Below are 27886 nucleotides of genomic sequence, written 5' to 3' on the forward strand. Positions count from 1 at the left end.
GAGAGAACACCTTACTTCTTCCATCATTTGATTATGTTATCTCTTCTACTCTGTGTATAAGGAAACAAAGCAAGTAATGGTTTAGCAGTGTTCACTGAAATGCACTATGGCATGTGGAATAGATAGGTACGAACAGACTCGACTCCAGGCCTGGCACCTTGTATATCTGGTCAATAGCCAATTCATTATTAACCATGCAGTGAACAGAGCAGTGTAGATGTGTATTTTTATCTGACAGCCAGCAGGCATGGAAAATATTTTCGAAGGTAAGAAACTCCCACTCGCGAGAGGAACAGTGACCGATGAGTCTACGCTGAGAGCTGCCGTGTGTCTCCTGGACAGCTCGTTCCAGGAGACCACCCGTGGGCAGTGCACCCCTTTGCGTCTGGAATACACTGCAAGTGCCACTTCTTGACTTGGGAGGGTTCTGCTGCTGAAATAGCTTGTGATCAGAAGAGGCATCATGGCTGAGGAGGATCCGTAGGTATTAGTGTCAAGAAGAAGAACGTTCTGCTTGCCCTTTCTCCAGGGTGACTGTGTGAGTCATCCAGGGCTGGGGATGAGTTTGTAGAAAACAAAGGCGGTAGAGTGGTGCTAAAGGGATCCGTAACAGCTCTGAGCACACACATGACTCCTGCCGATGCAAAAACGGGGGGAGCTTTTCCTTTCCTCTGCCTGACGCGATCAGACACCTCTGGGGAGGCAGGCCGGGACAGCTGAGCCGAGGTGCTGCAGAGGTGGTGCTCCGCAGCCTGGCTAAGGCCCCGCGGGAACTTCACAGCCTTGGTAGTCGACTGCAGCAGGGATGAGAAAAACAGGGTGGAAGTTCTTTGGTTTCATTTTCATTGTGATTTACATAAAAGAAAACAATGTTGATAAGGAAAAAAAATACGATTTAGGAGTCGCCCCGTGTCACTGAGCAGCTCCTGACCGGTGTGGGGCCCTCATTGTTTCATGGGAGAGAATTCATACCATTCGTCGTTAAAATGACATACCTGAGCCAGCCAGACCTGCCTGGTTCTCACCCAGCGTGAGGAAAATGATTTATTATCTGTCCTTTGAATTTCTCCAAGCGTTCTGTCTAAACTTTAAAGGAGGATTACATCTGCGATTAAATCTTAACAAATGTTGTTTTAACTAGACTGCAATATATGTTATTGACAAGAAACGACTTTTCTTCTCCAAATAGCATTGGTGCTTAGGCATGCAATTTACAAAAATGACAAGAAAGGGTGGTGCTTTTCCAAGGTGAATGTGCGCTGACTGATTAGCTGGTATTTTAACTTGGATTCTTGCAAATTACAGACATAAGAAACCCTGCAATTTATATGTACTTCACCAGTGAAGGCTTTAATCCCATGATTCATGAAAGTAAAGTGGTAATAATTTAACTACCATATTTTATTTATCCCTCAGAGTTGTCAGCTGATAGGAAAAGTATTCCCACTATTCGGGGGTGGCTGCTTTGGCCACCTAATTGCTTCTTAGGAAGTAAGAGGGAAATTGCTTATAGAACTGCACGGATTGTCTTTGGCAACGCTGAGCCAAGGCATCAATCAGTCCATCTGGGTAAAATCACAAGCTGACTCCGATATTGCTAAATATTTATACTGTCAAATACACACAGACATCCAGATGAAAAGAGGCATTCATTAGGAATTCTCCAGCTTGTCAGTTTAAAGATGTAGATTAGAGCAAAACCTCCCACTATGGTACTGAGTGCTCAAGAAAAGTCTATATTTAGCCATTCTGAGCAATAAATATCATCATATTGCCTCATTTAGGTAAATAGAGAATAAATATTGTCAAGATGATCTAGAGATAATGTAAACAGATCTCTGTACGGAGGCTCTGGCACAGGGGAAATTCCAGGACAGTGATGTGCGATGAAGCTTGGGGTTCATCCCTTTTCTCAGTCCCAGCCCCCTCTCCTTTTGGGTTACAAAGATGGGGTTACTGACAGATGAAGGGGGAAGATGAAGGAAAAAAAATTAACCACAAAGGTGATTTCAAGTTGTGTGAATCAAAGCACTAATTAGTGCTTGCACTGTGATATTGTCTTCATAGTTCCAAAAGCTGCTGCTGCCGAAAATAAAGATATCTGTAGCAACGCTGAAGTTCATTTCAGAGTTTAACAGAACTAATGAAGCCCATCGATCTCAGGGGACCATTGCAGCTCAGAGGTTAAGGCATTATTTGACAGTACAACCAGGCACCACTTGCCCTGGAATTTTCATAGCTCTGCAGTAAGGCTTCTCACAGAGCCTCTGCCATGGAGGACTGAGCACCCTACCTGGTCCGTGCTTGGGTTCTGTGCCCAGCTCCACAGGACATGCACGCTGATTGGGCTCACACGTGTCCTGGCTTCTCAGGGGTACACACTCACTGCTCTTCCCTGGTAATTGATCAACTCAGAAGTTACACTCAATGGGAATTTTAACTGATGTCAGAGTTTTAGTTAATTACACTAGATGATTTTTTGAGATTAATAATTAACATCCCTCTTTATAACTAAATATCCATAATTAATCAGCAAATCATAACGTGAAGACTAATTAACTTCAAACTCAAATTTTAACAGAAAAAATCCATATTACTCTCCAGCATCATTAATTACCAAAGTAATCAAAGTTATCTCTCATGGGGTAAAACATAAAGCTTTGTGGGTTTCCCAGCTAAGCTGTTAGCACAGAAGAATTTCCAGAGTAACAAGTAGCCTTGCCAATTATGAGATGACGAGACTGCTCCAGACTGTTCTCATTGGCCATGTGCTGTGTTATCAATAACCTGCAGCTGGCAGGGGACCCAGCAACGCAGGAACTTCCCCGTGTCTGCCCTTCTCCCCATGCGAGGTTAACCCAGCCATTCCCAGAAGTCTGGCTGCTTGCTTCACTGTCTTTAAAACTGTGCCGTGTGCCTTTGTCTTTTTCTCCTCACCGAATAGTAGTTGGCTGATTAAGAACTGATACGCAGCAAGCCAAAATGTATACCCGGCATTGTTGAGAAAGGAATTATTTCAGCAACAGAAAGTGTGACGTGTTTTGCCTGTCATTTATTAAGTGCTAAGGACAAGTGAAAAGAATCTGTAAAGGGAAGAAATAACTACATAAGCCCAAAAGGTGAGAGTGCACACCCAGGCTCCACGTGGTCCACTTTCCAGTCCTGAGGGTGATTCCATGTTAACATCGGAGCATGTCTTTGCGGGGTTCCATCTAGAAATTGAGGAGTTAAAAGCGTATTGAAATCCACATCTCAATTACTTGATCACCTAACGTTCCAAGTGCACACATGGAATTCTGTTCTTTTGTGTGGCAGCTGTAAGAATCCTAAGCAATTTTTACTGTCAAGAAAACTCTGGATAAATAGGGGCTGTTAACTTAGGCAGATATCTGAGGTTATTTGGTGGCAATCAGGAACTCACAGCACTTCGACTAATGGGTTATGATCAGAAACTGTTCCTAATAGCCAGCTAGACGGATCTGAATATGAAGATTTCTATAATTTTGTTGTCAGCTTGTGATGTACTCTAGTGCTAATTATTTGGAACAATTATGTTTTCCTAATAACAAAAGAAGAAGCAGTGAATTAAGCAGGCTTACCTTCAGATCTGTAGATAGCAGCCATTAAGAAATAACATTTCTTTTTGCTCTACGGAGCCCTAATTATTTCAGATGCTTGTCTTTTAAAATCCACTGCTTCTCCTTCTTTTAAACCTGCTCCATGTGTCAGTTTACACTGATGATTTCAGTAACTAGTATTTTCTCAGTCTTAGGTTTATGCCTGTACCTCCCATAGACTGCTTACTTCATTTAGTTATTCAAAAACCATAATTAGTGCAGTAATTAACGTGTGGATCCTTCAAAGGAAGACTGCTAGAATCCTGGGACGTCTCTCATCATCCTGACTGATGTGCGGATGATAAAGAGACGGAGCTTGATGTGCCGACAGGATGTGCATCCCGCGCACGGCAACCGCTGCGGGGAGAGGCAGACAGGACCTTGGTCCACAGGGCCCTAACGTTCGGAAAAAGTAATTATCCACACTGTTTCTATAATTCAACTAGGTGTTATCCTGCATTTGCAGCTGTCAAATCATTTGTTTTAAATGTTTTTTTTAATATCTTATGAATACTTGAAAGTTTTGAGCCTTGTACATTATCTCTTAACCACTTTCTAAACACAAAGGCCGGGGTTGGTTTCCTTCCCTTCCTTTTTTCCGTCCCTCTCACCTTTGTTCCCTCCCTCCTCCCCTCCTTCCCTCCCTCCATCCTCCTGCCCTCCCCCCTTGCCCCTTCCTGATAATTTCAGACATCTGGTTACTTGAGTCGATAAGATCATAAAGAAGGGGCTGGGAAGTTGGCTCAGTAGTAGAGCGCTTGCCTTGCATGCCTGAGGCCCTGGGTTCGATTCCTCAGCACCACATAAGCAAAAAGAAAAAAGCCGGAAGTGGCGCTGTGGCTCAAGTGGTAGAGCGCTAGCCTTGAGCTGAAGAGCTGAGGGACAGCGCCCAGGCCCAGAGTTCAGGCCCCACAACTGGACCAAAAAAAAAAAAAGATCATAAAGAAAAACATCGACTTAGTGCATTTCCACACATACTTTTTTTGGGTGAAATTTCCTGTGTCTCCTAAGGTGAATGTGTTGTGTTCAGGCGGTGGTAAGTGGGCTGCACCCTGGGTACTTGAGCTGGGCATGACCAAGAGGCGCCAGCAATGGCTCTGTGCGTACACTCCATTGTGCCTGCCTCTTCCTTGTGAGTATTTCACCTGGAACATTTGGGCCTTCCCTTCCTATAAGTAGCAGCGCAGTTTCCTCCCTGTGTTGTTCATTGACATCTGCCCCCTGAATTCTGTTCTGTGTAGTCCCTCAGGGAGTTCAGTTACACAGATGAAGTAGCGTCACGAGCATGCCCTTTCTAGCTGAAGCCGTCCTTGAAGAAGGCCCACACCTGCTCCTGGACTGGCCCTTACTTTGACAGTGGGCTCAGGCATGTGGGAGGACCAGATATTGGTGGTTTGATATTGAGTGTTGATGAGGAACAGTCATGTAAAAGCACATTAAGAAAGGATTCCAGGGATTTCCCTCTGTCTTGCCAAGTGGACTTAGATCTTTATATCCAGAATATCTTGTCAAATTATTCTCTTTTTTTATTATGAAAGTACCGTACAGAGGGGTTTCAATTACATGGGCAAGGTAATGAGTACATTTCTTATCAAGCATTGTTGCCTCCTCCTTTGTTTCCCCTTCCCATCCCTTCCCACCTCCCACCCCCCACCCCCAACCCCCATTGTTAGGTTATTCTGAGTCGACAGTGCATCTTTACATCAGTCTTAGTTGCTAACGTCAAGAGATGACCGTCTCATTTGGTTTTAAACGACAAGAAAATCAACTTATTAGAATGATGACCTCTTGTAAGAATTTGCAGCTGAGTGGGTGTATTTACATAACCCTTTGCCAATCAGAACACAGAGTTGCCCTTCTATATACCTTGTTCCTAAAGTATACCATTGAAGCTAACCTGTATTTAATGCTGCTGAAATTAACTAAATTTTCTGCACTGTCTGATCCACGGCCCTGTAAACACTGTTCTAACTTGTGATGAGCAGCTTTGGGAAGACAGTGATAACAGCACAGGGGAAATGGTCGAAATACCACCACACGAGCAGGGGAACGGTAGAGCTCCACGGGGTGCAGGTCCCACTCCTGACGGCAGATTTCAGGAATGGAAACTGGAGGCACTGAGGAGCACGGAAGGCCCTGGGTGACCTGCCGCTCACAGGACGGGCAGGACGGTCGGCTCCTCATGCTTACCTAGAAGCTGTGCCCAGAGAGAGCCTGAAACAAGCTACGCGAGCGCAGTCCTGTTGGTGGCCGTGTATGGGTCATAACTTAAATCTGCCTAGGTCTCGAAGTCCACCCTAAGCACTGTTGACAGCTAAGCGATTTCTTGTGTGCGAAGGGACTGTAGAGAAGATACTAAGGGCCATATGAAAATTGACGAAGCTTTCCTTCTCCTCTCCTTCCCTCTTCGCTCTTCCCCTCCTCTTCCTCTCACCTCTCCCTCTCCATTCTCCTTCCCTCCTTAACCACCGGGATAGCAACAACTTGAAATGTCATCACTCAGGCCTGCCTGGTGGCCTCTCACATTTGGTTAGTTTGGGAGCACACAGAAAACAAGGAGGGGAGCAAAACAAACGTTCTGTGCAGTACGACTGAAGGCAACTAGGAAATAAACAGTGTCAGTTGACCTCAGTCACAGCCGTCTGGTAGACAGTCCACCTTCTCATGCTACGTTTGTTCAAGAGACGCTCCTTCCTTGATTAGGTGGAATGTAGTAGACACAAATGTCAGTACAGGGGGCCACAGAATCTTCCAGCATCTCCCATAGGAAAATACATTTGTTTTAGTTTTTTCCTCGTACCTATCCAATTTGTACACATTTCAGTTCTGTAGATAATCCTTTCCATTAGAATTACCCACACTCGTTTCTGAGTGAACAGTGAAAACCAAACTTAACAGTTAAGTGCTGATTTAGTCTAATGACTTTTTGTACTGATTAAATTTCAGATTTTAGGAACCACAAGGTTTCCTCTATCTCTGAAAAATAACTAGAAAACTGAAGGTACTAAAAAAGAAGTTGTTGAATTGGTCTAAATATATCTACAGATTTTTTTTTTAAAGGAAGCCATAATAGAGCAGAAGCTGCTTAAGGTGTAGGACATCCATATAGAAAAACTACCTCACTCTCCACAGAATTCACACGTGTGTCTCATTGCATGTGTCCGGAGAGAACTTCTACATGCTGCTCTGTCGTACAGAGTACATTGTTTCGTATTTTTTTTGGTATGAAAAACTGAGGTTTAAGGTACATGTAGTAAATTTAGTTCCTGTTTCGTTTGTTTGGTCTTCTGTTTCATGTTTTATTATCTTCGTTTGTACAGGGAGTTGTCATTTAACAGCACACTTTATGAGTCCAGAGCATCTTGATCAATGACGCCTCAGTGACAGTCCTCCCATGCTTCCGTACCTTTTACGAACACAGTTGGATGGGCTTTCAGGAACCTGTACTGTCATACAGGCGTCACCACAGGCAAGTCAGAGACTGTTTCTGACCCCACAGAACTCTCCTCCAAGTCTCCAGTGGTGAATCCTTCTCCCTCCCCCAGCCCTCACCTGTCCCTCTGGTGGCATCTTCCCTGCGCTGTATGTGGAGCTGCGTGGCATCTGTTATTTCCCTCAGCATACGGCTTTTGAGCCTCGCTCTTGCTGCTGCACCCAGTATCTTGTGTGCCCTTTTATTATGAAGTGGTACTTCACTCCGTAGATGTACCACAATGTGTTTATCTTCTCTGGCGATGGACATTTGAATTGCTCAGCTTGTGAGGACTATGAATAGACTGCTATAAATGCTTGGCAGTATGGACTCGTTTTCGTTGGACTTGAAATGATGGAGTAACGTGGTGAGAAGGTACCAAACTGTTTTGCACAGTGCCTGAGCCATTTTGCATTCCTACCAGGAGTGTGGAAGCCCCGGCTCTCCGTCCTCCCCAGCTCCCCAAACCATCCGTCTCTCTCCGCACGCCAGCCTGCCTACCTAATTGGAAATGGTTTTCCTGTCTTGATTTTCACCTCCCAAATCAGCCTTTGTCCCCCTCCACCCTGCCCGCCCGGTCACGGGCAGGGCTTCTGGCCAGCCCGCTGTGTTCTCCGTCACCCTCGGCACTTAGGCTTTCAGTGTACACCTGAGTCAGGTTCCCCTGTGGAGAGAGGCTTTCAGCATCGAGGGCAAGAAAGCTGGTAGAGGTTTTGTTTGCTTCCGTCACTGCCACCTCGGCTTTCCGTGGTGGCACATGTCATGAGCTGACCCTGTGGCTTACATAAGTGACCGATGGAAACACCTAACTTGCCAAATGGAGAGCCCCGAGTCATGATGTTGGCACTGACCCTCCAACACAGCGTGCACGTAACTGACAGATAGTGGTGCATGAAAAATACCACACAGGAGATGGCTGTTTTAATCACCAATGACTGAACTTTTTAAGTGGAAAACTACTCAGTTTACTTTGGACACTTAGAGCTGCTTAACAGTTGGGATTTTTTTTCCAGTGGTGGTACTGAGGCTTGAACTCAGGTCCTTGAGCTTGCTTGCTGGGCCACTGCTCTACCCCCTGATGCAGGGCTCCACAAGTCCTGTTGTGAGTGCTGTAGGACTCACTCCTGAAGCTGGTGGGCAGATGATTGTCATCAATGAACCCTTTGTACACTGTATGGTATGACTGTCTGCTTTTCTGATTTCTAGACACACCAGCTAAAGCCCTCTTAGCTTTAGTTATTTTTCGATATGGTCTTGGGGTTTTGCCCAGGACCACTGTCAGACCTGAGATCTTTCTACCTCCAGTTCTTTCCTAGTGAGGAGTACAGACCGAGATGCCAGCCCAGCCTGTTCTGTGAGATGCGCTGTCATTAACTTCTGCTCTGGCTGCCCCTGAATTTCGATCCTTTTATCAGTTATGAATTGTTCAGCATACAATTTTAACCCTGGGACCACAGGACAGTGTCCTGGAAACAATCTGGGAAGGAAGGGAAATTGACCTTTTCTGATACTGCAGTCCATATAGTTACTCTCTATGACTTAAGGAACTGGTACTGAACTTAGATCAAGTAAGCTCCCTCCATTTTTAGGAAGGTATAATACAGGGGGAAGGGAGTCTTTGAAAAAGCTGTGTGTAAACACAATAACGTGTTTACTGTTGTTTTCTTTCCTAAAGAACGAGGCCTCCAGAGGAGCAGCTCCTCGTTCTGTGTTCTTCCTGGCCTGTCACCCTGGCAATGCTCACACTGACTTGATCTGTTTGTTTACCGCTTGCTCTGCCCCTTCCTTGTTTCTCATTCTGCCAGTGTCAGGCACAGCCTTGGGCAACATTTCTGATTATGAAATGGATCTGAACTTAAATAACCCCATGCGCTATCATGTATATGGCCCTTGACTAAAACTTGCAAATTGTTAGGGATAATGAGATTTTCATTGATACGTTTGATAGATGGTGTGAAGGAAATACATTAATTATATTTTATTGGAAGTAAATGTCTTACATATACAAACATGTAAGATACGATTAAAACTGTATAGGTAAATACCAAGTTAAAAATGTTTATTATTCTATGCGTGTTACTGTTAAATTCTCTTACTTTCTGTTAAAGATCGTGTACAGACTAATATTTCAGGCAGAGTCTAAAGAATTACCTATTCATCAGAGTTCTTCTGCATACTTAACAGTAGTTACAACTGCTCTCAACCTGCAGTTTAAACACATTGCTACAAATGCCAAATTCCATTACAGCAAAGAATTTCTTCTAGAACATCATTGGAAAGTAAGAGAATGCAGCATCAGTGATACGGATCTGAATAAGGAATGATAAATTGTTCATCTTGATTAGGAAAAAAAGTGCGGGGGGGAGCCTTGTGTATGTGGCCACAGCACGTGAGAGTAAAATGCAGATAACAATTAAGCTTTACAGTATATCCTTCTGTCTTCCTAGAAACAGTGTTCAGTTTAATTATGATGCATGTTAATAACTGAACTACTCAATTTGCATGTTCTATATGTGTGTATATGTCATATGTATGGAGATGTATATATATACATATATATATACACACATATATGATTATAAGCACTCAGCTCATCTGGTTGTGTGGAGGGCTGTTTCTGGGCATGAGTGGAAGCCAGCAGCGCCATGACAAGACCTCAGGCCCCACAAACAGTAGAACTGTTGCCCTGGAAATGTGGCTGAAGTTTTGTGAAAATGAAACATGAAGCATGCCAGGCTCATCTGTGCCAGCCTTCTAAGACAGAAGCACCAATTTTACCATCATTGTCTTTTGTTCATGTGCTGTGTGAATGCCAGTGTCTAGGAGCAGCCATTGATCTTCTGCTTGCTTTGGTGCCCTGTTTGCCCTCCTATCACCCCTGTCCCAACGCCTTTTTAAAAAATGAAAACTTTAGTGTAGAGAACCTTGAGTAATTTTGTACGGTTTTGTGCTGAAAGCCCTAAAGGGCTTTGTTTTGTATTCCAGGTCTCACAGGAACTGGGGTAGGGTGGACAAATGTGTTCTTCAGTAGAAGGAACACATCCATTGATCTGCCTCACAGTCTATAAGCCTAATATTTATGAGTTTGTGTTATCTTCATGAGTTAGTATTGCCCATCTTAATGCATACTATTTGCACATGATGAACCAACCAGCTTAAATTGGGCTTCTTTGAATGTCCAGAAGTAATTATTTAAAACCACATTGGGCTAAATATGATGACTAAAATCCATTTGAGCAGTTATAATCAGCCCATTAATTTCCAGATGTAAGTAACACAGAAACACGAAGCTGCTGTATTCTGGGGGTGAAGAAAGGGCTGACTTATAAGAGAATCTATATTTTTATATCCAAGAACTTTAGAAAGCCAACATGGGCCCAATCAATAGATGATGGTTTGTGTAGACTAAGCAGGATCAAGAAGGTTGCCCAGCCAGTGTCTGTGAGCGCCCACATAAAAGTACTATCATAGAATTCTCCAGCTAGGAGTGGGCCTAGCCACACCTGCCCCATGCAGAGCCCGGGCTTCTGGAAGCCAAGAGCCATGAGAGAGCTGCTTGGCTCAGGGAGGCCTGCTTCATTTTGTAAAAATAGTGTACAGAGGGGTTACAGTTGCATGAGTAAGGAAATGAGCCAAATTCCTATCAAGCATTGTTACCCCCTCTTTTGTTTTTCCCCTCCCATCCCTTCCCTCCCCGTTTCCCCAACTCCTCCCTCCCCCCCCCCCAAAGTTGTAAAGTTTCATTTTATATCTCATTGTTACAATGGGTCAACTGTATCCTTGTTTCAGCATTTTGTTATTTCCCTTCCCCTCCCCAAATCAGAAAAATGTATATACAAGATGCAGAGCACCGGAATCAAATACAGTGACAACAGGGGTTGTTACACCATGGGGGAAGAACATACAAAAGAAACAAAACAATAGTACATTAAAACAACAGCGACAAAGATGGGGTTCATTTCCCTTATATTTAAGAGTTCTAGGAGAATTTTCAGTATTTCTAATTCTTAAAAATGAAAGCCCATTTATAATCCAACCATGTTGGGTCCACAGCACGCTGTGACCATGGTTCTTAATGCATCCTCCCATGGAGCCAGGTCTCAGAACCTCGTGCTGGCCAATCACAGGGCCTGACTGAACCGCTGTGCGAGGAATACACTGGTGAAGTCCTCCCCTCCGCCCACCGTCTCTGGTAGAATTGAACTTCAGATTTTAAATCCTTTTCTCCAAGTAGGTATTTTCTTTTGGGGTCCGGTCATGGGGCCTGAACTCTGGGCTTGGGGGCTGTCCCTCAGCTCTTCAGCTCAAGGCTAGTGCTCTACCACTTGAGCCACGGCGCCACTTCTGGCTTTTTTTTTTTCTTTTTGCATATGTGGTGCTAGGAATCGAACCCAAGGCCTCAGGCATGCAAGGCAAGTGCTTTACCTCTGAGCCACCTTCCCATCCCTCCAAGTAGGTATTTTCTGAAACATCCTTTATCAAGATTTGCGTTTGTCTCTCAGATATTCCTTTCCTTTTGTCCTTTGTAAATACAGGCTAAATTTAAGTCAAATAAATTAAGTTCATCCTTTTTTTTTTTTTTTTTTAGGTTGAAAAGTATTTGGGGAAAAGCTATATCCAAAATCTAAACTAATCAGTCTGTTAGAATATTTAGGATCCTGATGCCACATATAATTGAATTTTAACAGTTGTACAATGAAACCAAATATGCAATAATAAAATAAATCATAGTATAAGAAAGAAGCCAGAGGAAGTGGCACTGTGGCTGAAGCGGTAGAGCACTCGCCTTGTGCTGAAGAGCACAGGGACAGCGCCCAAGCCCAGAATTCCAGCCCCACGACCGACAAAAAAAAAAAAAAAAGAAAGAAGCCAGAAGGCGTGGCTTGTGCTAGGGATTGATTGAGCATTCATGTTATATTGAGAAGGCTGCGTGCGCGTGGCTGATTTGTAGGTGGTTTAATTACTATCAGGGCAATGTCAGAATAGGAAGGAATAAAGCAAATAGTATTCTAGGCAATGAGCACTAACTGATAAAACAGGCCTGAGATGGGGGACGGGGGGGGGGGAACCCTCAGAACACTGATCAACTGTCCTTCCAGTGGAGACTTGTAGCTGGGGGCATCTGCGGCCGCAGTTTGAAGCAACACCAGCAGCCCGCAGTCATGCGCAGCTCTGAGGAAGCTCCCTGGTGGAGGCCTTCCCCTGGAGGCTTTCTATTTCTTTCTTTTTCTGTGTGTAATTTGTCTGCTGGACTTCCCAGAATTTCTATTAAGAATTCCAGATTATTTTAGTAGTACTTTCCAAAGCATGGTTCCTACTAATAGATAATACTTGCCACTCTGTAAATTAAGTAAGATAACAACTGTTAGATTGCAAGGGTAATATAAATGTACAAGCACAGTAATCAAAGGGAGATATATAAAAGCTGAGATGTATGGTGTCACTCTTTCTATTTTGCCCTTTGGCAATTCTGCTTTGAGTTTCTTGCAGCCAGCAAATGAGGAATTAATTCAGTACTGTCATTCGGATTGTCTTGCTGCTGTAAGAGCCAAGGATTTTGTTCAGAAAATACTTGAGGACCTTAACAGTGAATGGAAGTGGGCTGGGAAGGTGGCTCAGTGGTAGAGCGCTTGCCTTGAATGCATGAAGCCCTGGGTTCGATTCCTCAGCACCTCATAAGCAGACAAAACTGGAAGTGGCGCTGTGGCTCAAGTGGTAGAGTGCTAGCCTTGAGCCGAAGAGCAGAGGGACAGCGCCCAGGCCCAGAGTTCAGGCCCCACCACTGACCCTGCACCCTCCCCCCCCAAAAAAAATAGTGAATGGAAGTAAAAGTAAACATTGGGGCTGCTGTGATTTGATAAACGCCATTCCTAGGGTCACCTGCTTTCTTTCCTGTGCTCATCAGGTCACCTTATTTTTGACCTTCTGCAGATTGGAGTGTGCGCTGGTGTTCATGACGCACGGGGCCATCTGCCTGAGAGGAAAGTGGCAGTGGCAGCAGCAAGCTGCTCTGACCAGTCCGCCCTGGCTGGCAGGCCTCATCCTGATCGGGACGCCGCCGGTCCGGAAGCCACAAGCCCTTGCTTCCCAGCAGATAATGTTCTCGTTTAAGTGATCAATTATAGGCACTTCCTAGCAGTACTGGAACCTAGAGGAGACCTGACGTCCATCTTTGTGATTTCAGATTTTGATGTTTGACACAGAGGGTCACCTGTAGTGGAAGAAGAGGGTCGCTCTTCTTTCCTGCCTCCCGTGCTGCCCAGGTCTCGCCTTCCAGCCTCCTTGGCTGGTCCTGACCTTCTGTGCGGTGCTGCCCCTCAGGACACCTACTCTTGTTGTTGTTGTTGTTGTTGTTTTTCTCAGCTTCCCATGCACTGCCTGGATGACCTCTCAGTTACTTGGCCACCGCCTACATTCTAGAACCACCCAATTTACAACCAGGCCCAGCCTGTTCCCCAGCCCAAAGTACAAGCCCCGCGATAACTGACCGGATGCCTTTTCCTAGCTTGACCACTCTCAGAACTCTTAGCATCACACCAAAGCAAAAGCTGAAGCCGTGACATCCTGTGCACTCAAAGTGACTAGGTTATTCTCATAAATTTTTACAATTATGGCTAAAATACTTGTTTTGTTTTGAGATGACAAGATGTGAGAGCCTGCTATTTGCAAGCTCTTAATTGCAAGTCACATTTTTGCCTGTGTAGTCATTCCTAAAAACTGGAAGGTTATGTTGGATATTCCTTTCCCTGTCAAATGTGGTCTGGGTGCATTGGTTGTACTATTTGCTCTTTCACATTGGCTTATAAAGGTGGGTGACAGCTCCCTGTGTTGGGTGAGAATCTTGATTGGATGGACAGGGCTTGAGGGCCTTCCCAAAACCAATCTGAGGAGCCTGTGGAGTCACTGTCACAGCACTAACCCTCAGACTCAGGCGTCATCTGCGGGTGTGACTGCTAGCACGTGGCTGAGAGTGCTCCAGTCCAAGCCAGTGGTGTTCTGCGAAGACCGCATGGGCAGATGTGTACTGAGGAGCCGAGCTCCCACAGCAGGTCCTAGAGAATCTCAAGCCCTTTGTTGGCACAGAAGAAAGCGTTTAAATTCTTATTTGGCTTGTGTGAGGTAAAAACTGAAAGAAGGACTTTAATGACCTGCGTGCCCCCAGCAAGCTGCTAAGCAAGGCTCGGGAGGTCCAGGAGCACCGGTCAGACGAGGAAACCTGGCCAGTGGGCGAATGCCCATCCTCAAGATTGTGCCACTCAGTAGGAAGAAACAGGGAGCCCAAAGAAGACAACTAGAGGGAAGGGGTGTGATCGCTGGGGGACAGAGACTGAGGCCCCACTGGGCTAGGTCATGTATGCATTCTTCCCTTTGCCACTCCTTCCTTCTTCCCACCTCCCTGTCCTCCTTGCATCCCATTTCCCCCAGCCCTCCCCATGCTGTTCTATGCCTCACCACAAAGGTCTGATGGTGCATTGAAAGCCAACAGTGCAGTGAACTGTGTGCCTCCGCATTCCATACCGGAGAGCCTGCCCTTCCCCCGGCATTCCCAGCGGTGGTGGGGACACAGCGCGCCGCGCCCGTCACCGAGTGCTTGTGGAGCAGTGTGTTCCTTCTCACGCGGAGCGTGGATGCCAGGGGAGCATACAGAGCAAAACTTGAGTGAGCGGAGTAGCTCGTGGGTGTAGGGTGTAGCTCAGGAGTGGAGCTGCGGCTTCTCAACTCTGCTTTCCTGTGTCAGCTGATCCCAGGTCTTCTCAGTTGCCCCTTTAAGTGTCTCGTAAACCCCATGCATTTCTGTCCGCACTAGCATTACCCCCGTTCATCATGCCTTTATCCTTTATCTTCTCTACCCAGAGCAGCCTGGGTCAGCGCCGTTCACCCGGCACTGGGAGCGACCTTCCGTCATTCCATAGTATCCTCCCGGTCACACGCATCTCATGGTGTGATCTCCTTGCTTGGATTTCTTCACCTGGCATCCCCGGTACCGGAATCGAGCCTCTGAGCCTAGCGTGACCTCACAACCCCTCACACTCTCTTCTTTCACATCTTAGAACAGTAGATTTTCTCCACTGTGTTTTCATTACCTGGTAAATTCTTACTCACACTCATACTTCTGGCTTGAGGATCTGTATGAGCGCATTCCTAGGCCCTGTCCTAGGCCCCACAGATTGTGCTTTCTTAGGAGGACGCATATTTGAGTATGCTATTTAGTTTACGTTTTATTCACTCTTAATTAGGTATCATACTGGTATCTTCAGATAGATGACTGATTCCTTAAAATCCCTGCCCCTGCTTCAGTGGCTGGAGAATGGACCTCATGTTAAAGGACTCTAGTGTCCTGGTTTGAAAAGGTGATTCTCCAGCCTTTTCTAGTAAGAGATTCAACTACTAAGCAAGTGTGGGCCTCTTCTCCAGATCTGTGTGTTGGAAGCAACATCTGCGTCTCTGTAACTGGCATGCGCTGCGCCCAGCGCTGCCCGCTTGGGTGGACACGCTGTCCTTGGAGGAGACCCGAGCCGTCTCAGCTTAGGTCAGTTTCTCTTCCGGGTATTCATTCTCGTAGAATGTGGAGTGGGAATTGCTCTTAGGAATATGGAGCTTGAATTTAAGCCTAAGCACAATCTGTCTGGCCCTCCTCTCCGAGCTCTAGGAAGCCGCAGCGCTGCCAGAGCCCCGGGAATTGCACTTTCCATCCTCCTCTCGCTCTCCTCCTTCTTGGAGCATTTTTTTATTCCTGATTGTAGGCCTTTCCATACTAAAAATAACTTTGTTACATATATAATGTGCTCAGATAATTTTGGTTATCCAAAATGGTACTGTGTTTACAAAGATTATTCATACTGCATGCCAATTTCAGGTGGTATGTACTAAACTATATAGTATACTACATTAAGATACAGTGACAAAGCTGACCGGTGACTTAACTGCATGTCAGGCACGGAGCAGAATGCGTTACATGACTGTTCAGTTTCTCTTCAAGACAGCACGACTTAGGGATTCAAGCAACTGTCTAAGAGCTGTGAACGATAGGGGATTTTGCCAACTTGCAAACTAGAAAGTTTCCCTGCCAGTGTGTGGCCATGGGCAGAAGATAGGAGACATCTGACTGGTGGGTAAGCCTCGAGGTCCTTGACGAGCTGGCAGTCGTCTTAGGAAGACGGGGTCTTCGCTCTGACACCAGACACAGCACTGGATGTGACCTACGCCGTCCACTGGAAACTGGCCGAAGGACTGACTTGACTCGCGGGGCCTCCAGGACCAAGTGGCAGAATGCTGTTGCCTGCCACCTGGCCACATTCCAAACGGCCACGCTCGGGCCAGCCACGGCCCTGCATGGAGGTGATTTCTGGCGTGCACGCCTGTGCTGGGTAGAGGGAGCAGCTGTCACGGTTTGTGTGGAGCTTTCCAAGGCTTCCTTTTGAATCTCCACGCACCCCCACCAGGAGTGCCGACGAGAAGGGTGGGTCCCTACCCCAGTTCCAGCCGCAGCCTCCACCTGCTGCCTTGGACACGTGGCTTTGCTAGTTTTTTCATTCATTCCATTCATCTCAAAGGGAAGGCCCAAGTGTCATAATTTGTCTTTTGCTTGACTTTTTAAAATCAATTTTAAACTTTATTCTCCAGGTATATATCGCTCTGTAGAGCCCGAGCCAAAGATAGTGTATAATTTTAAATAAGAGTTGAGTATAGAGATTTAGGAAAATGTCCGAAGTGAAGATCACAGTATCCACTGATTGAGAGCAAACATTGCTTCCCATTGTATTCTCAGTTCCATCCAGACATCACAACGGGTCCAGCTGGTTGGCTGTCTATGCACTCGTGTGCCTGTCCGGAGGGACTCTCGGGAGTGAGGACCAGACCCTCCTGCCCCCTAGCGTCTCCTCCCTGAGAGAGGACTGGCCCTCAGGACTGCGCCCACACCGCCACCGGGGCTCCTCGCCCTGCCAGGCCAGCCAGGAGGGAGCAGCCGTGTGCCCCGAACCTAGGGAAGAAACCGCACTAAGTGTACACAAGCAGCTGCCGTCATGTGGCTGTGAGCAGATGTTAGACCTCCAAAAGCTTTGTAGATAATTAAAATACTAACAGTTAGTGTTTTACCCCAGCTGTAGATTCTGTGTACTGTAAATTTGATTTTAATGTTGCCTCTGTGCTATGGCTGAGAAGCAGTTTGCTTTTTACTCCTTACAAAAGTGTCTACAATGAAGACAAATGTCTCTTGCCTCTCATTTCCTCAGGAAGGATTTGACAATGCTCTACCATAAAGGCGGTAGGAGCACAGCTACATTGTGAGCGTGGTCTTCTCATAGGGTTTGCCAGGAAGGCAGGAGGGAAGCAGACAGAAGTGCCTGGTTTGCCCTTTGAAGTCGCCTCAGAGGCCTGTCCTCCGGCGACATTGACTTGCCTATTTGCATAATTTTAAGGTTGGTATAATGTGTACAAGTTTTGAAAAATAGACCCTGTCTCCGGCGTTGTGCTATCTGCATTGAGCCTCCGTAGATTGTCAGCGGGCACTTAGGGAAAGTCACTGAGCTTCCTGATCTCCTGATTTCATAATGCTGGGAAGAATGTCATTAAGTCAAACAGAGGCAGACTTCTAGTGAGCAGGTGGTGCTTCGGGGTCCTTGGGAAGCTCTTGGTGTGCCTGACAGTCCCTGCTCCTCGCCAAGCCCCTGGGCGCGCGCGCGCAGGGGTGCTGGCCCCTCTCCTCAGCGGCGGTCACTAATGCTGATATCGAGATAGTGTGCAGACCCCCAGTGCAGGGTCCCAGGCCTCGCCCTCATGGGAGAGCAGAGGAAGGGGGTAGGAGCATCCACGACAGGCCTGGAGCACACCCTGCCCCCTGGCTGCCCCTCCCTGGTTGGGCTTGAGGTTTTTGAGCGTTCGGCCAGTAAATCAACTGGCAGTTTTTAAGAAGTGCTCTTCTCAGGGAAACGACAAGATCAGAGCACTTTACAGCCTAACTTTAAAGTGTTATTTCATCACCCTCCGTGAAACTTGATGGCACTATCTCTGTCACCTGCGTCGGATTTCTAAAGTTATATAGTTGGCACAGCGTGATGTATCTCTGTAGCTCAGAGGCTTCTGCCCAGCTGGCAGAGAAACAGTTAACAACGGCCCGTCCCGGCCCCCAAAGCCTGTCAGGATAACCTTAAAGGAAGCAAGCCTCCCTGGCTGAGTGAGATTTGTGTGCGTAACTCCCATTACTGCCAGATAGATCTTCACGCATGAAAATGACAATGGAGACCTAAGGGTTTGGGAGAATGCAGCATTTCTTAGGGTTTGTGACTTTAAAGGTAAAATATTGTCTTTTGCTCTTTGTCACTGGTCAGTGCTCGTGACCGTGCCTTGGCCCAGACACCACTCTCACTGTGGCTGGAAACCTGAACAATTCTGTATTTTCAACCTGCATAGGATTCTTCTTCTTCTTCTTCTTTTTTCTGGATATCTTGCAGTTCTATTCAGGGATCTGACATGATTAGCTTGTGTTGCTTACCAGGGTGACACAGAGCTGATGGTAATTAGGAAACGGATTGAAACCTAGCTATCTGTCCTGGTTTATCAAAAGCCCTCCCTCACTAAAGCTTGCATGTTGTTTCTTAAGAAGTCATGCATTTGGTTTGAGGCCAGACAAGGCAAAAAGCTCGCCGGATCCTGTCTTAACAGGAAGGGATGGGTGCGTGCTGCATGCCTGTCACCCAGCCATTGCGGTACGTGTGAATTTGAGGATCACGGTCCCAAAAGGGAGACCATATCTCAGAAATAATCAGAGCAAAAAGGCTTGCGGGAGTGGCTGCCTAGCAGCACAAAGCCCTGAGTTTAGTCTCCACTACTGTAAAAAAAAAAACAAAAAAAAACACAAAAAAAACCATAATTGGTATATTTGAACTTGTATTGAGTAGCTCGGAGGTGGTGTTGATCTCAGTTAACTTTTCACAGACAAATAATTTCTGGCATCTCTTCTTGTGGAAAAAAAAAAAAGAGGACACAGCAGAGACATTTACTGTAATTCCAACATGTGTTTGAGAGGTTACATGCTATAAAACAGATTCTTATTAAAAGGCCTTTAATCATTACCTCAGTGATACCCTTAACACTTGCTAAGAAGCCAGTATCTGCTTCGTTTTACCTTAGGTTTGGAATAACCAAAACAGGCTGGGCCCTGAATAAGTCTCACTATGTCACTATTGTGCTTAATAAGCATGCTAAGGACTAAACGTAATACCTGTTATTTAGCCTGCTTCTGGTTTATATGACCAGATGTGCCTGGGCCCTCAGGAAGGGAGGCGTCTCACCGCCTGGCCTCTCTGAATTCACGTTGCCCTTGGCTGAACCGGCACAGGCCTGGTGGCTCAGAAGGCTCTGGCTTCTGCTGAGCCACGTGGCGGGGGCGCTCCACCCAACCCCAGGAGTTACAGCAACTTGCAGAGCAATTATCAGCATCGAGTTGGCTGGCTAAACTATTGGTGACTGCTATTGTAAGAATAATGTATTCTCTACTTTGAAATTTCTAAAAGGTTATATTTCATTGAATTTTAATTTGTCATTTTTCCTGCTTTCACTTGAGAAACTTACAAGCTTTTGTGACATTAAAATATGGCTCCAATTTATTAGCATAATCTGTTAATATTGTTTCATTTTAATAGACATTAAGTGTGATTTCTTAACATTCTCGTTAAAATTACATCTTAAAATTGAAGTCAAGAGACTTCATACAAGGCTTAAGAATCACGATGTCTTGTGTGCCCCAAATTTTTCTAAGAACAGTCATCTTCTGCAGTCATCTTCTGCAGATCGCTTTGTAGTCAAGGTGCTTGCATTGTGATGGTGAACTGACCCAGCACGGGACACGCAGGTCTGCAGCTCCACCACAGCAGAAAACCTCCACTACACAGAGCGGCCGTGTCACCCGGCTCTGGGTAAACACTCAGTTCTGTTACAGGCGAGCTTAGAAATGTAAAGTCAGCGCCGGCGCGTAGCAACAAAGCGTTTATGCAGGGTATTAGCAGGGATCTCACAGGCGTGCAGCTCCTCGCCATGACTTGTCTTTTTAATGCCATCTTTATCTGCTACGCGATGCATGAAATCTACTTTCAGTTTTAGAACTGCCAACCACCTTTGACCCCTTTAGTGCAGACACAAAGTGACCTTTCTATTGTCATCAGCTTTCATTCTCCTGAAAATTCTATGAATTTTTATTACAAGTTTTTTTTTTTTAACCAGGCTGAGGCTTCCACAAATTACTTGCCACAGCTGAGATGAAGTTGTTGAAGTGGTGTTAGATAAGTTTTACAGCCGCATGTGTGCGGCGGGAACCCTAGCCTGTGTCCTACAATGTCATACGCCAGTAACTGCTGAGCCTACTATTGGATAAATACATCATTTTATGGAACATTGATTGTTCTATAAACCCAATGGAGTATTATGCTCTATGATCAAACCATTTAGATTGTGTGTAGAGCACAGAAAATGCCATATTCAGGATGGTACTAAAAGTGCCATTTGTGTATTTTATGGATGTCATTACAGGCAAACTTCTCTCTGTAGGCCCTGTTTACTGCAAAATTTTTTAGTCTGTAATGACATTTTTCATTCACAACGTATGCCTTCAAGAGAGGGGGGCCCTTGTTTTATTTGTTTCATTCGAGTTTACTGCACAAATTCTGTACATTTTAATTAAATGTAAGCTTAACAAAAGCATAAGGTATTTATTCTGAGGGAAAAACGATGCTAGTAGCCCAAGAATACACACACACACACACACACACACACACACACACACACACACACACACACACACACACACACACACACACACACACGGTGCCAGGTGCTCAGCCCTCTCAGCAACAGCCCTGCCAGGGTTTGGGGGTGCTGTTGGTCCCCAGAGGGTGGGCTGGGTCCTTGCAGGGGACGGGCTCAGCTTTATCTCAACATGGTGAGAAGCAGACCCGATCCAAAGCCACCTCCTGAACCAAATACACAAACACTTCAAAAAAAAAAAAGCGGGGGGTGGGGGATCTTTTCACTGCGGCTGACTGTGAACCTTAACACAGTAGCCAGGGGAAGGGAGTGTAAGGTCTCTGTAGTCAGGGAGCAGATGGGTGATATGCTGGGGCTCACGGACAGGCAGGAAGCTGCATTTGCAGTCCATTTGCATCTCCTGCACAAGGCTCCATATTTTGCCCAATCGGAATCTGTTCTAAAAAGACTGAAATTAGCCACGTTGATTAGCTGCTATCCCTGCTGAATCTGACAGTGTCTTCTAAAAACTCGAAGCGCAGTGCACACATTGTGCTGGGCATGCGTGCTGTGGTACCGATCTGTGGCTCGCCGGCATGCGCACTGCCTGTGCGTGTCTGCTCTCTCGGTGCTGTGTCTGGCCGTTTGTGATGGAGATCTTCATTCCACATGTACTAGGAGCACTCACAAACCCAAGTGGATGGTCCAGCCGAGTCCTGGTCAGAGCCACTTGGAATTGGAAGTTACAGTCACAATGCCCGTTCGTTTAAGTGACACTTGAACTTCCGCACAGCTTCCCATTAATTCATTATGGTTGAAATGGAAGAATCTTCGCTGGGTGAATCTTTTTCAATCTGATTGAGGCTGTTACATTTTATAGGTGCTATTTTTCAAAGCAGTACTGACAGCACTCGAAGTTATTAAATTGCTGAATCAAAAGATGGACCTGCACTTAGGTTTATGAAGTGTGATGGGCCGAGAGGCTCCTGTGGAGGCTGGGGGCGGGGCTGTGGGCCTCACCCGGCCTCTGCCCATGGCAGTGTTTACCACCGCGTCTACCCGAAGGCCGCTTTGGGTTCAAACACATTCAGCACGTAGTTCAGCATGCAGGATTTTCTTGTACTACACAGGGTTCAGAAGATTGCGGTACACCCAATAGGTTTTCCATTCTGTTGCCCACTGAGGAACCGAATCTCCTGGATTCAGGTTTGCAGCATTCTTTGGGGGAGACCACAGCTGGTTCCCCGACTGTCCCTGCTCCTCCTGCTTTGTGCTAAAATGCCAGTGCGTCCTCTTGGGTGCACATACGTGCTGGGACTGGAGCGGGAACCCAGGACCTCCCACTCTCCCTTCGCTTCCTTGCTCGACGGCTCTACCACTTAAGCCACAGCTCTACTTCCAGCTTTTTTGGTAGTTAAATGGAGATGATGGTCTCAGGGACTTTACTGCCTGGACTGGCTTCGAACTGCAGTCTTCAGCTCTCAGGCATGAGCCACCAGCACCATGCTGTTCTCCCTTGTAACTAGGGGAGTAGATGAGAGAAAGCAAGGGTGAAGGGAATTCTTCAGACTAGACTGAGGACATCACAGGCTCCTCCAGGAAGGGTTAATTGGCCTTAAGATGGTGGTTCACCTGCCGTGTGCCATCTTGAGTGAGCACAGAGGGTTTCTGGGGGTGGAATTAGTCTAGTTGACCCCTCAGTCTTTTCTTGACCTGAGTGTCTATGATCTGGCTGGGTATAATGGCTCCCACCTATAATCCCAGCCACAAAGGAGGCAGAGATACGAGGGTCTAAATTCAAGGTTGATAAAGGCAGACTGTGAGTGTGGCTGTGTCACAAAAGAACAAGCCAAGCACAGTCCTGTGTACTATGACCCCAGCTACCCAGGAGGCAGAGGTTAGAAGTGTGACGTCCAAGGCCAGCTCTAGGCAAAGACCTGGAAAGTCTGGGGCCCCTCCCAGCAGCGGGCCCCTCCCCAGCCTGGGCTGCTGTGAGCAGCCCTCCTGCCGCGCGCTGCCTCCGCCCAGGACGGGCGGCATCTGGGCTCCGCCTCAGGATTCACTTGGTGCTGGAAGACCGATTTCTTCTAAAACACCACCAATGTGGTGAGCCAAATGGTTGTCTTTAAGGATGGCAGCCATAAACCATCTCCAACAGCACCCCATCTTTCTTCTCTCCCTTGGGGTGAAGGTAAAGTGCACAGTTACAGCACTGACCGCAGAAGAGACAGAAGTGGGATATCTCAGAACTGTGGTTGCCGCTGCCTGTTCCCCCCACTGGGAGAGGAAAGGACTAACAGTAGAAAAGACGCTGGATGATCTGGGGCTTACACAACGAAACAGAGCTCTGATCAGAGCCAGTCAGTCTCCTCTTTAGGAAAATAAGAGCAATAGGCTTTCGGCTTGCGGCCATGTCTTGCCTTTCTTTCCGGAGCAGTTGGCTGGCCTCGGGCAGGTGCGTCTGCGCACTGTACGGAATCGCCCACATCCCTCTCTGGCCTTCCTGCTGGGAGGTGCTGCTCACATTCTGGCCCAGGTCTGCCCTCAGCCGAGGCCCGCAGCTCTGAGACCCACGGCGTCCCCCGCGTGGGGGCGCGGTGCGCAGTGGTGGGGCGGCAGACCGGAGCCGGTGCCCGATCTTCCCGGCCCGCCCGGCCCCTCCTTCCTTTCCGGTCTCACCCAGCAGCTTGGCTGTCTTCCCTTAATGTGGTAAGGCCTGTCTTTGCTCGTGGGTGGTGTGGCGCATGCCCCCCATGCCCACTGAGTGGTAAGGTGTGTCTGTGCTCACAGGTGGTGTGTGTGGTAAGGCATGTCTGTGCTCACAGGTGGTGTGTGTGGTAAGGTGTGTCTGTGCTCACAGGTGGTGTGTGTGGTAAGGCGTGTCTGTGCTCACAGGTGGTGTGTGTGGTAAGGCGTGTCTGTGCTCACAGGTGGTGTGTGTGGTAAGGCGTGTCTGTGCTCACAGATGGCATATAAGGTGTGTGCTATGCTCACAGGTGGTGTGTGTGGTAAGGCGTGTCTGCTCACAGGTGGTGTGTGTGGTAAGGCATGTCTGTGCTCACAGGTGGTGTGTGGTAAGGTGTGTCTATGCTCACAGGTGGTGTGTGTGGTAAGGTGTGTCTGCTCACAGGTGGTGTGTGTGGTAAGGCATGTCTGTGCTCACAGGTGGTGTGTGTGGTAAGGCGTGTCTGTGCTCACAGGTGGTGTATAAGGCGTGTCTGTGCTCACAGATGGTGTATAAGGCGTGTCTGCTCACAGGTGGTGTGTGTGGTAAGGCGTGTCTGCTCACAGGTGGTGTGTGTGGTAAGGCATGTCTGTGCTCACAGGTGGTGTGTGGTAAGGTGTGTCTGTGTTCACAGATGGTGTATAAGGTGTGTGCTATGCTCACAGGTGGTGTGTGTGGTAAGGCGTGTCTGCTCACAGGTGGTGTGTGTGGTAAGGCGTGTCTGTGCTCACAGGTGGTGTGTGTGGTAAGTTGTGTGCTGTGCTCACAGGTGGTGTGTATGGTAAGGTGTTTCTGTGCTCACAGGTGGTGTGTATGGTAAGGTGTTTCTGTGCTCACAGGTGGTGTGTATGGTAAGGTGTACCTGTACATGCAGGTAGTGTGCCCCCGGTGCCCTGTGTTGCGATGCTGTGGTTTTTCTGCTTTGGGCTTCTCCCCGGCCATCGCCCCAGCCCGGGCCCATGTGGCGCTGAGCAGCTGGTGAAGGCCTGAGCCATGACCACAGGTATCCAGGCCAGGAGCCCCTGCTCCCCGCGCTGGGGTGGGCATGGCCTCCTGTGATGGCCGTCGTCCCTGACCCTGAACACCACGCCCTGAGCCTCCTGCCTAGCACCACTCTTCCCTAGGTGCTCTGGCCACTGCCTTGAGCGTGGCCAGCTGGGGATCGGCCTTGTTCTGCGAGGGCCGGGTTCCCAGAGCTCACCCCCGGCCTGCCTCCGGACCCCCACGGGCCCGGTGTCTGCGTCTGTGGCCGCGGGCCCCGGCAGAGCACCTGCCGCGGTGCCTGACGCTGTCCTTTTCCGTAGCTGGGTGCCGGACATGAGGTAGGTGCTCAGCAAACACTTGTTGCGCTGAGCTCTTCCAGCCCTGTACGCTGGTGACCGGCTCTTGACACAGAGCCGCGGGGCTTTCCTTCCTCCTGTTCGCAAAGCAGGCTTGCCTCGGCCCACGGAGGAGCACCTCCTACGGGTGGGCAGCTCGCTGCTGGCGCTGGCGGGCTTCTCGGGAGGGGCAGGCTCAGGGCGAGCCTAGGGAGTGAGGCACACGCGCGTGGCGGGCGCCAGGCCTCCCCACACTTGCAGCAGGCGGGGCTGCCGTGCCTTCTTCTCACCTCTCCCGTCCCTGTCTCCGTAGGCATCGTGTCCAAGTCCTACGAGTGCCGCCTGAAGGGACAAGGAGCCACGTTCGTGGAGACGGACAGCCCGTTCACGGCCGCAGCGCTGGCCGAGGAGTCCCCGGCGCGGGAGAAGGCGCGGGGCGGCCGGAGGCCGGCGCCGGCCGCAGAGCCGCTGCAGCAGCTCATCATCATCCAGGGCTACGATGGCGAGCTGGCGCTGGACGCCTCGGTGGAGGAGACGGCCGCGGCCACGCTGCAGACGCTGGCGCTGGCCGGCCAGGTGGCCAGGGTGGTGCACATCACCGAGGACGGCCAGGTGGTGGCCACGAGCCCCAGCGGGACCCCCGGGGGCGGCGCGGCCCCCGCGCCCCTCCTCCCAGAGCAGCTGGACGGAGCCACTCAGGTGGTGGTCGTGGGAGGCTCGGTGGACGGTCACGGTGTGGACGAGGCCCTGGGCCCCGGCGAGGCCGTGGCCAAGCAGGAGATTCTAAGTCTGTCCGAGGCCGCGGGCTCACCGCCCGAGGCGGCCTCCGCCCTGGACGCCCTGCTGTGTGCGGTCAGCGAGCTGGGCGAGGTCCAGGGCAGGGACAAGGGCAGGCCCGGCCCCAAGCAGGTGCTGGTCCAGCTGCCCCATCCGGAAGACGCCAGGCCCAGCCCCGAGACCCCGCAGCCGTTCCCAGACCCTCAGGAAGGGCTGGCCCAGGCCGCGCGGCCCACGGCCATCACGGCCTCCCAGGAGCGAGCCCAGGTGGCCTTCAAGAGGATGGTGCAGGGCGTCCTGCAGCTGGCGGTGTGCGACCCGGCCGCCGCCGGCCAGCTGCTCAAAGACGGCGTCACGCAAGTCCTGGTGAACGAGGAGGGCGCCGTGCACATGGTGACAGGCGAGGGCACGCAACTCATCATGCAGGAGGCCGAGCCCCACGGCCTGCGGCTGCCCGCCGAGCGCGTGGACCTGCTGGAGTCGGAGGGCGAGATCTCCCAGATCATCGTCACTGAGGAGCTGGTGCAGGCCATGGTGGGCGAGGCCGGCAGCGGCTTCCCCGAGGGCACGACGCATTACATCGTGACCGAGTTGCCCTCAGCCGGGCCGGAGCCCGAGGCCGTGTACTCCCACGCGCTCATGGAGGCTGGTGCTCAGGAGATCCTGCAGGCCGAGGCCGTGACCCCTGGCGGGGTAGGACAGCTGGCCAGCATGGTCATTTACACCCAGGACCGCACCACAGCAGCCGCCGTGGTGCAGGGCCAAAGAGAGAGCGGGGAGCTCCGGGACGCGTGAGGCACGCCTCCCTGCGGGGCTGGGGCGGGCGTGCGGGCGGGCGCAGCGAGACCCACCCGGCAGGCTGCAGCCGGCGCCCAGGAAGGCACGGGGGGCGCAGAGCGGGGCCAGGAGCGGCGTGTCCGCCGGGAGGACGCGCATCGGGACGGCCCCAGGCTGGGGGCGCCCCCGCTCCCCCACAGCGCAGCAGAAGGCGGGGGTGAGGAACGTGGACAGCGGCAGCCGTCGACACCTGGAGCTGCACAAGCACCGAGCGAGGGCGTGCGCCCGGGCTCCCTCCCTGCCCCGTTCCTCCCTTCTTTAAAAAACAAGTTTAGGGTGAAGGTGACCCCAGGTCCCAGGAAGCGGTGAGTGCACCCATGTATACCTGCCCTCTCTCCACACGTGTTTAGGTATACCAGTTGCTCTGGTCAAATTCTGCATACCAGAAATCCTACACCTACTGTTAAGAAAAGCCTCGAAGTTTATATTGAGTTAAAGTATACCTTGGTTCAGAATGCCTAGTGATTCTCATTTTGATTTAGTTCTGTCAAGACTACACATGAAATGTACACTCTGAAAAGTATCATTTTATCACTACTTTGCTTTTTATAACAAGTGTTTGTCCATATCACTATCATTTTTGCAGTTTATCTATGGCTGTGTCAGCCTTAAAGGCTGGCGTGAAACAGCAACAAACAAGAACGGTGCCCTGCAGCCCCCGCCTGCCCCCACCCCGCCCGCCGCCTGGTGCCCAGGTAGGCCCCACGCCCCAGGCCTGGCCGCTGCGGCCCCCGCCTGCCCCCACCCCGCCCGCCGCCTGGTGCCCAGGTAGGCCCCACGCCCCAGGCCTGGCCGCTGCGGCCCCCGCCTGCCCCCACCCCGCCCGCCGCCTGGTGCCCAGGTAGGCCCCACGCCCCAGGCCTGGCCGCTGCGGCCTGCACTTTGGCCGCCGGATGCAAGTTTAGGTCCCACTCATTTGTTTCTTGATGCTATTGCTCTTCTTCCTTTTTGAAAACTGTAAAATAAGCCCTTCCCTCAAAAGCAAAAGTTGTTTTGTTCTGTTTTCTTTGAAATAAAATTATAGCATTAACAGAGAAGGATGATGTTTCACTTCACTAAGCGGCCAGGCCACAGGCGGCTGGCCGGCCCGGGGCCCGCCTCTCTGGGGCTTCACCCTCGCCCTGTCCACCCGCAGCCAGACCACACGCCTTCCTAGCAGGCTCCTCCTCGGCCTGGCGCGGAGCACGGAGCCATCGTGGATGATTGGTTGCAGCCTGGCAGCGAGAACCCGCCGTGGCTAGTGCCCAGAAATTCTAAGGGCAGACGGGCGGACAGGAAGCTGGTCCTGGTGGGTGTACAGTGCCACACGTAGCCCCACTTCCCGGGGCCACGGGAGTGAGCGCTGGGAAGTGACGTGGTCACTCTCCTGGCTTCCTGTCTCCGCTTTGGGTTCTGTCCG

At 49.3% G+C, this 27886-nt stretch overlaps 1 protein-coding gene across 2 annotated transcripts in view; it reads left to right on the forward strand.

Annotated features, from left to right (window-relative positions):
* Znf407 (zinc finger protein 407) overlaps window positions 1-27176 on the forward strand; it is a 376264-nt gene extending 349088 nt beyond the window's left edge. For both annotated transcript variants that reach the window (XM_042693520.1, XM_042693521.1), the window contains exon 9: window positions 25187-27176. In XM_042693520.1, coding sequence (XP_042549454.1) covers window positions 25187-26445 — 1259 coding nt within the window. In that variant the 3' untranslated portion in view covers window positions 26446-27176. The remainder of the gene's footprint in view (window positions 1-25186) is intronic.
* The last annotated feature ends 710 nt before the right edge of the window (window positions 27177-27886 follow it).

This window comes from Dipodomys spectabilis, unplaced genomic scaffold (genome assembly GCF_019054845.1).
Source record: "Dipodomys spectabilis isolate Male_0828 unplaced genomic scaffold, ASM1905484v1 ptg000169l, whole genome shotgun sequence".
Classification (NCBI taxonomy): Eukaryota; Metazoa; Chordata; class Mammalia; order Rodentia; family Heteromyidae; genus Dipodomys; species Dipodomys spectabilis.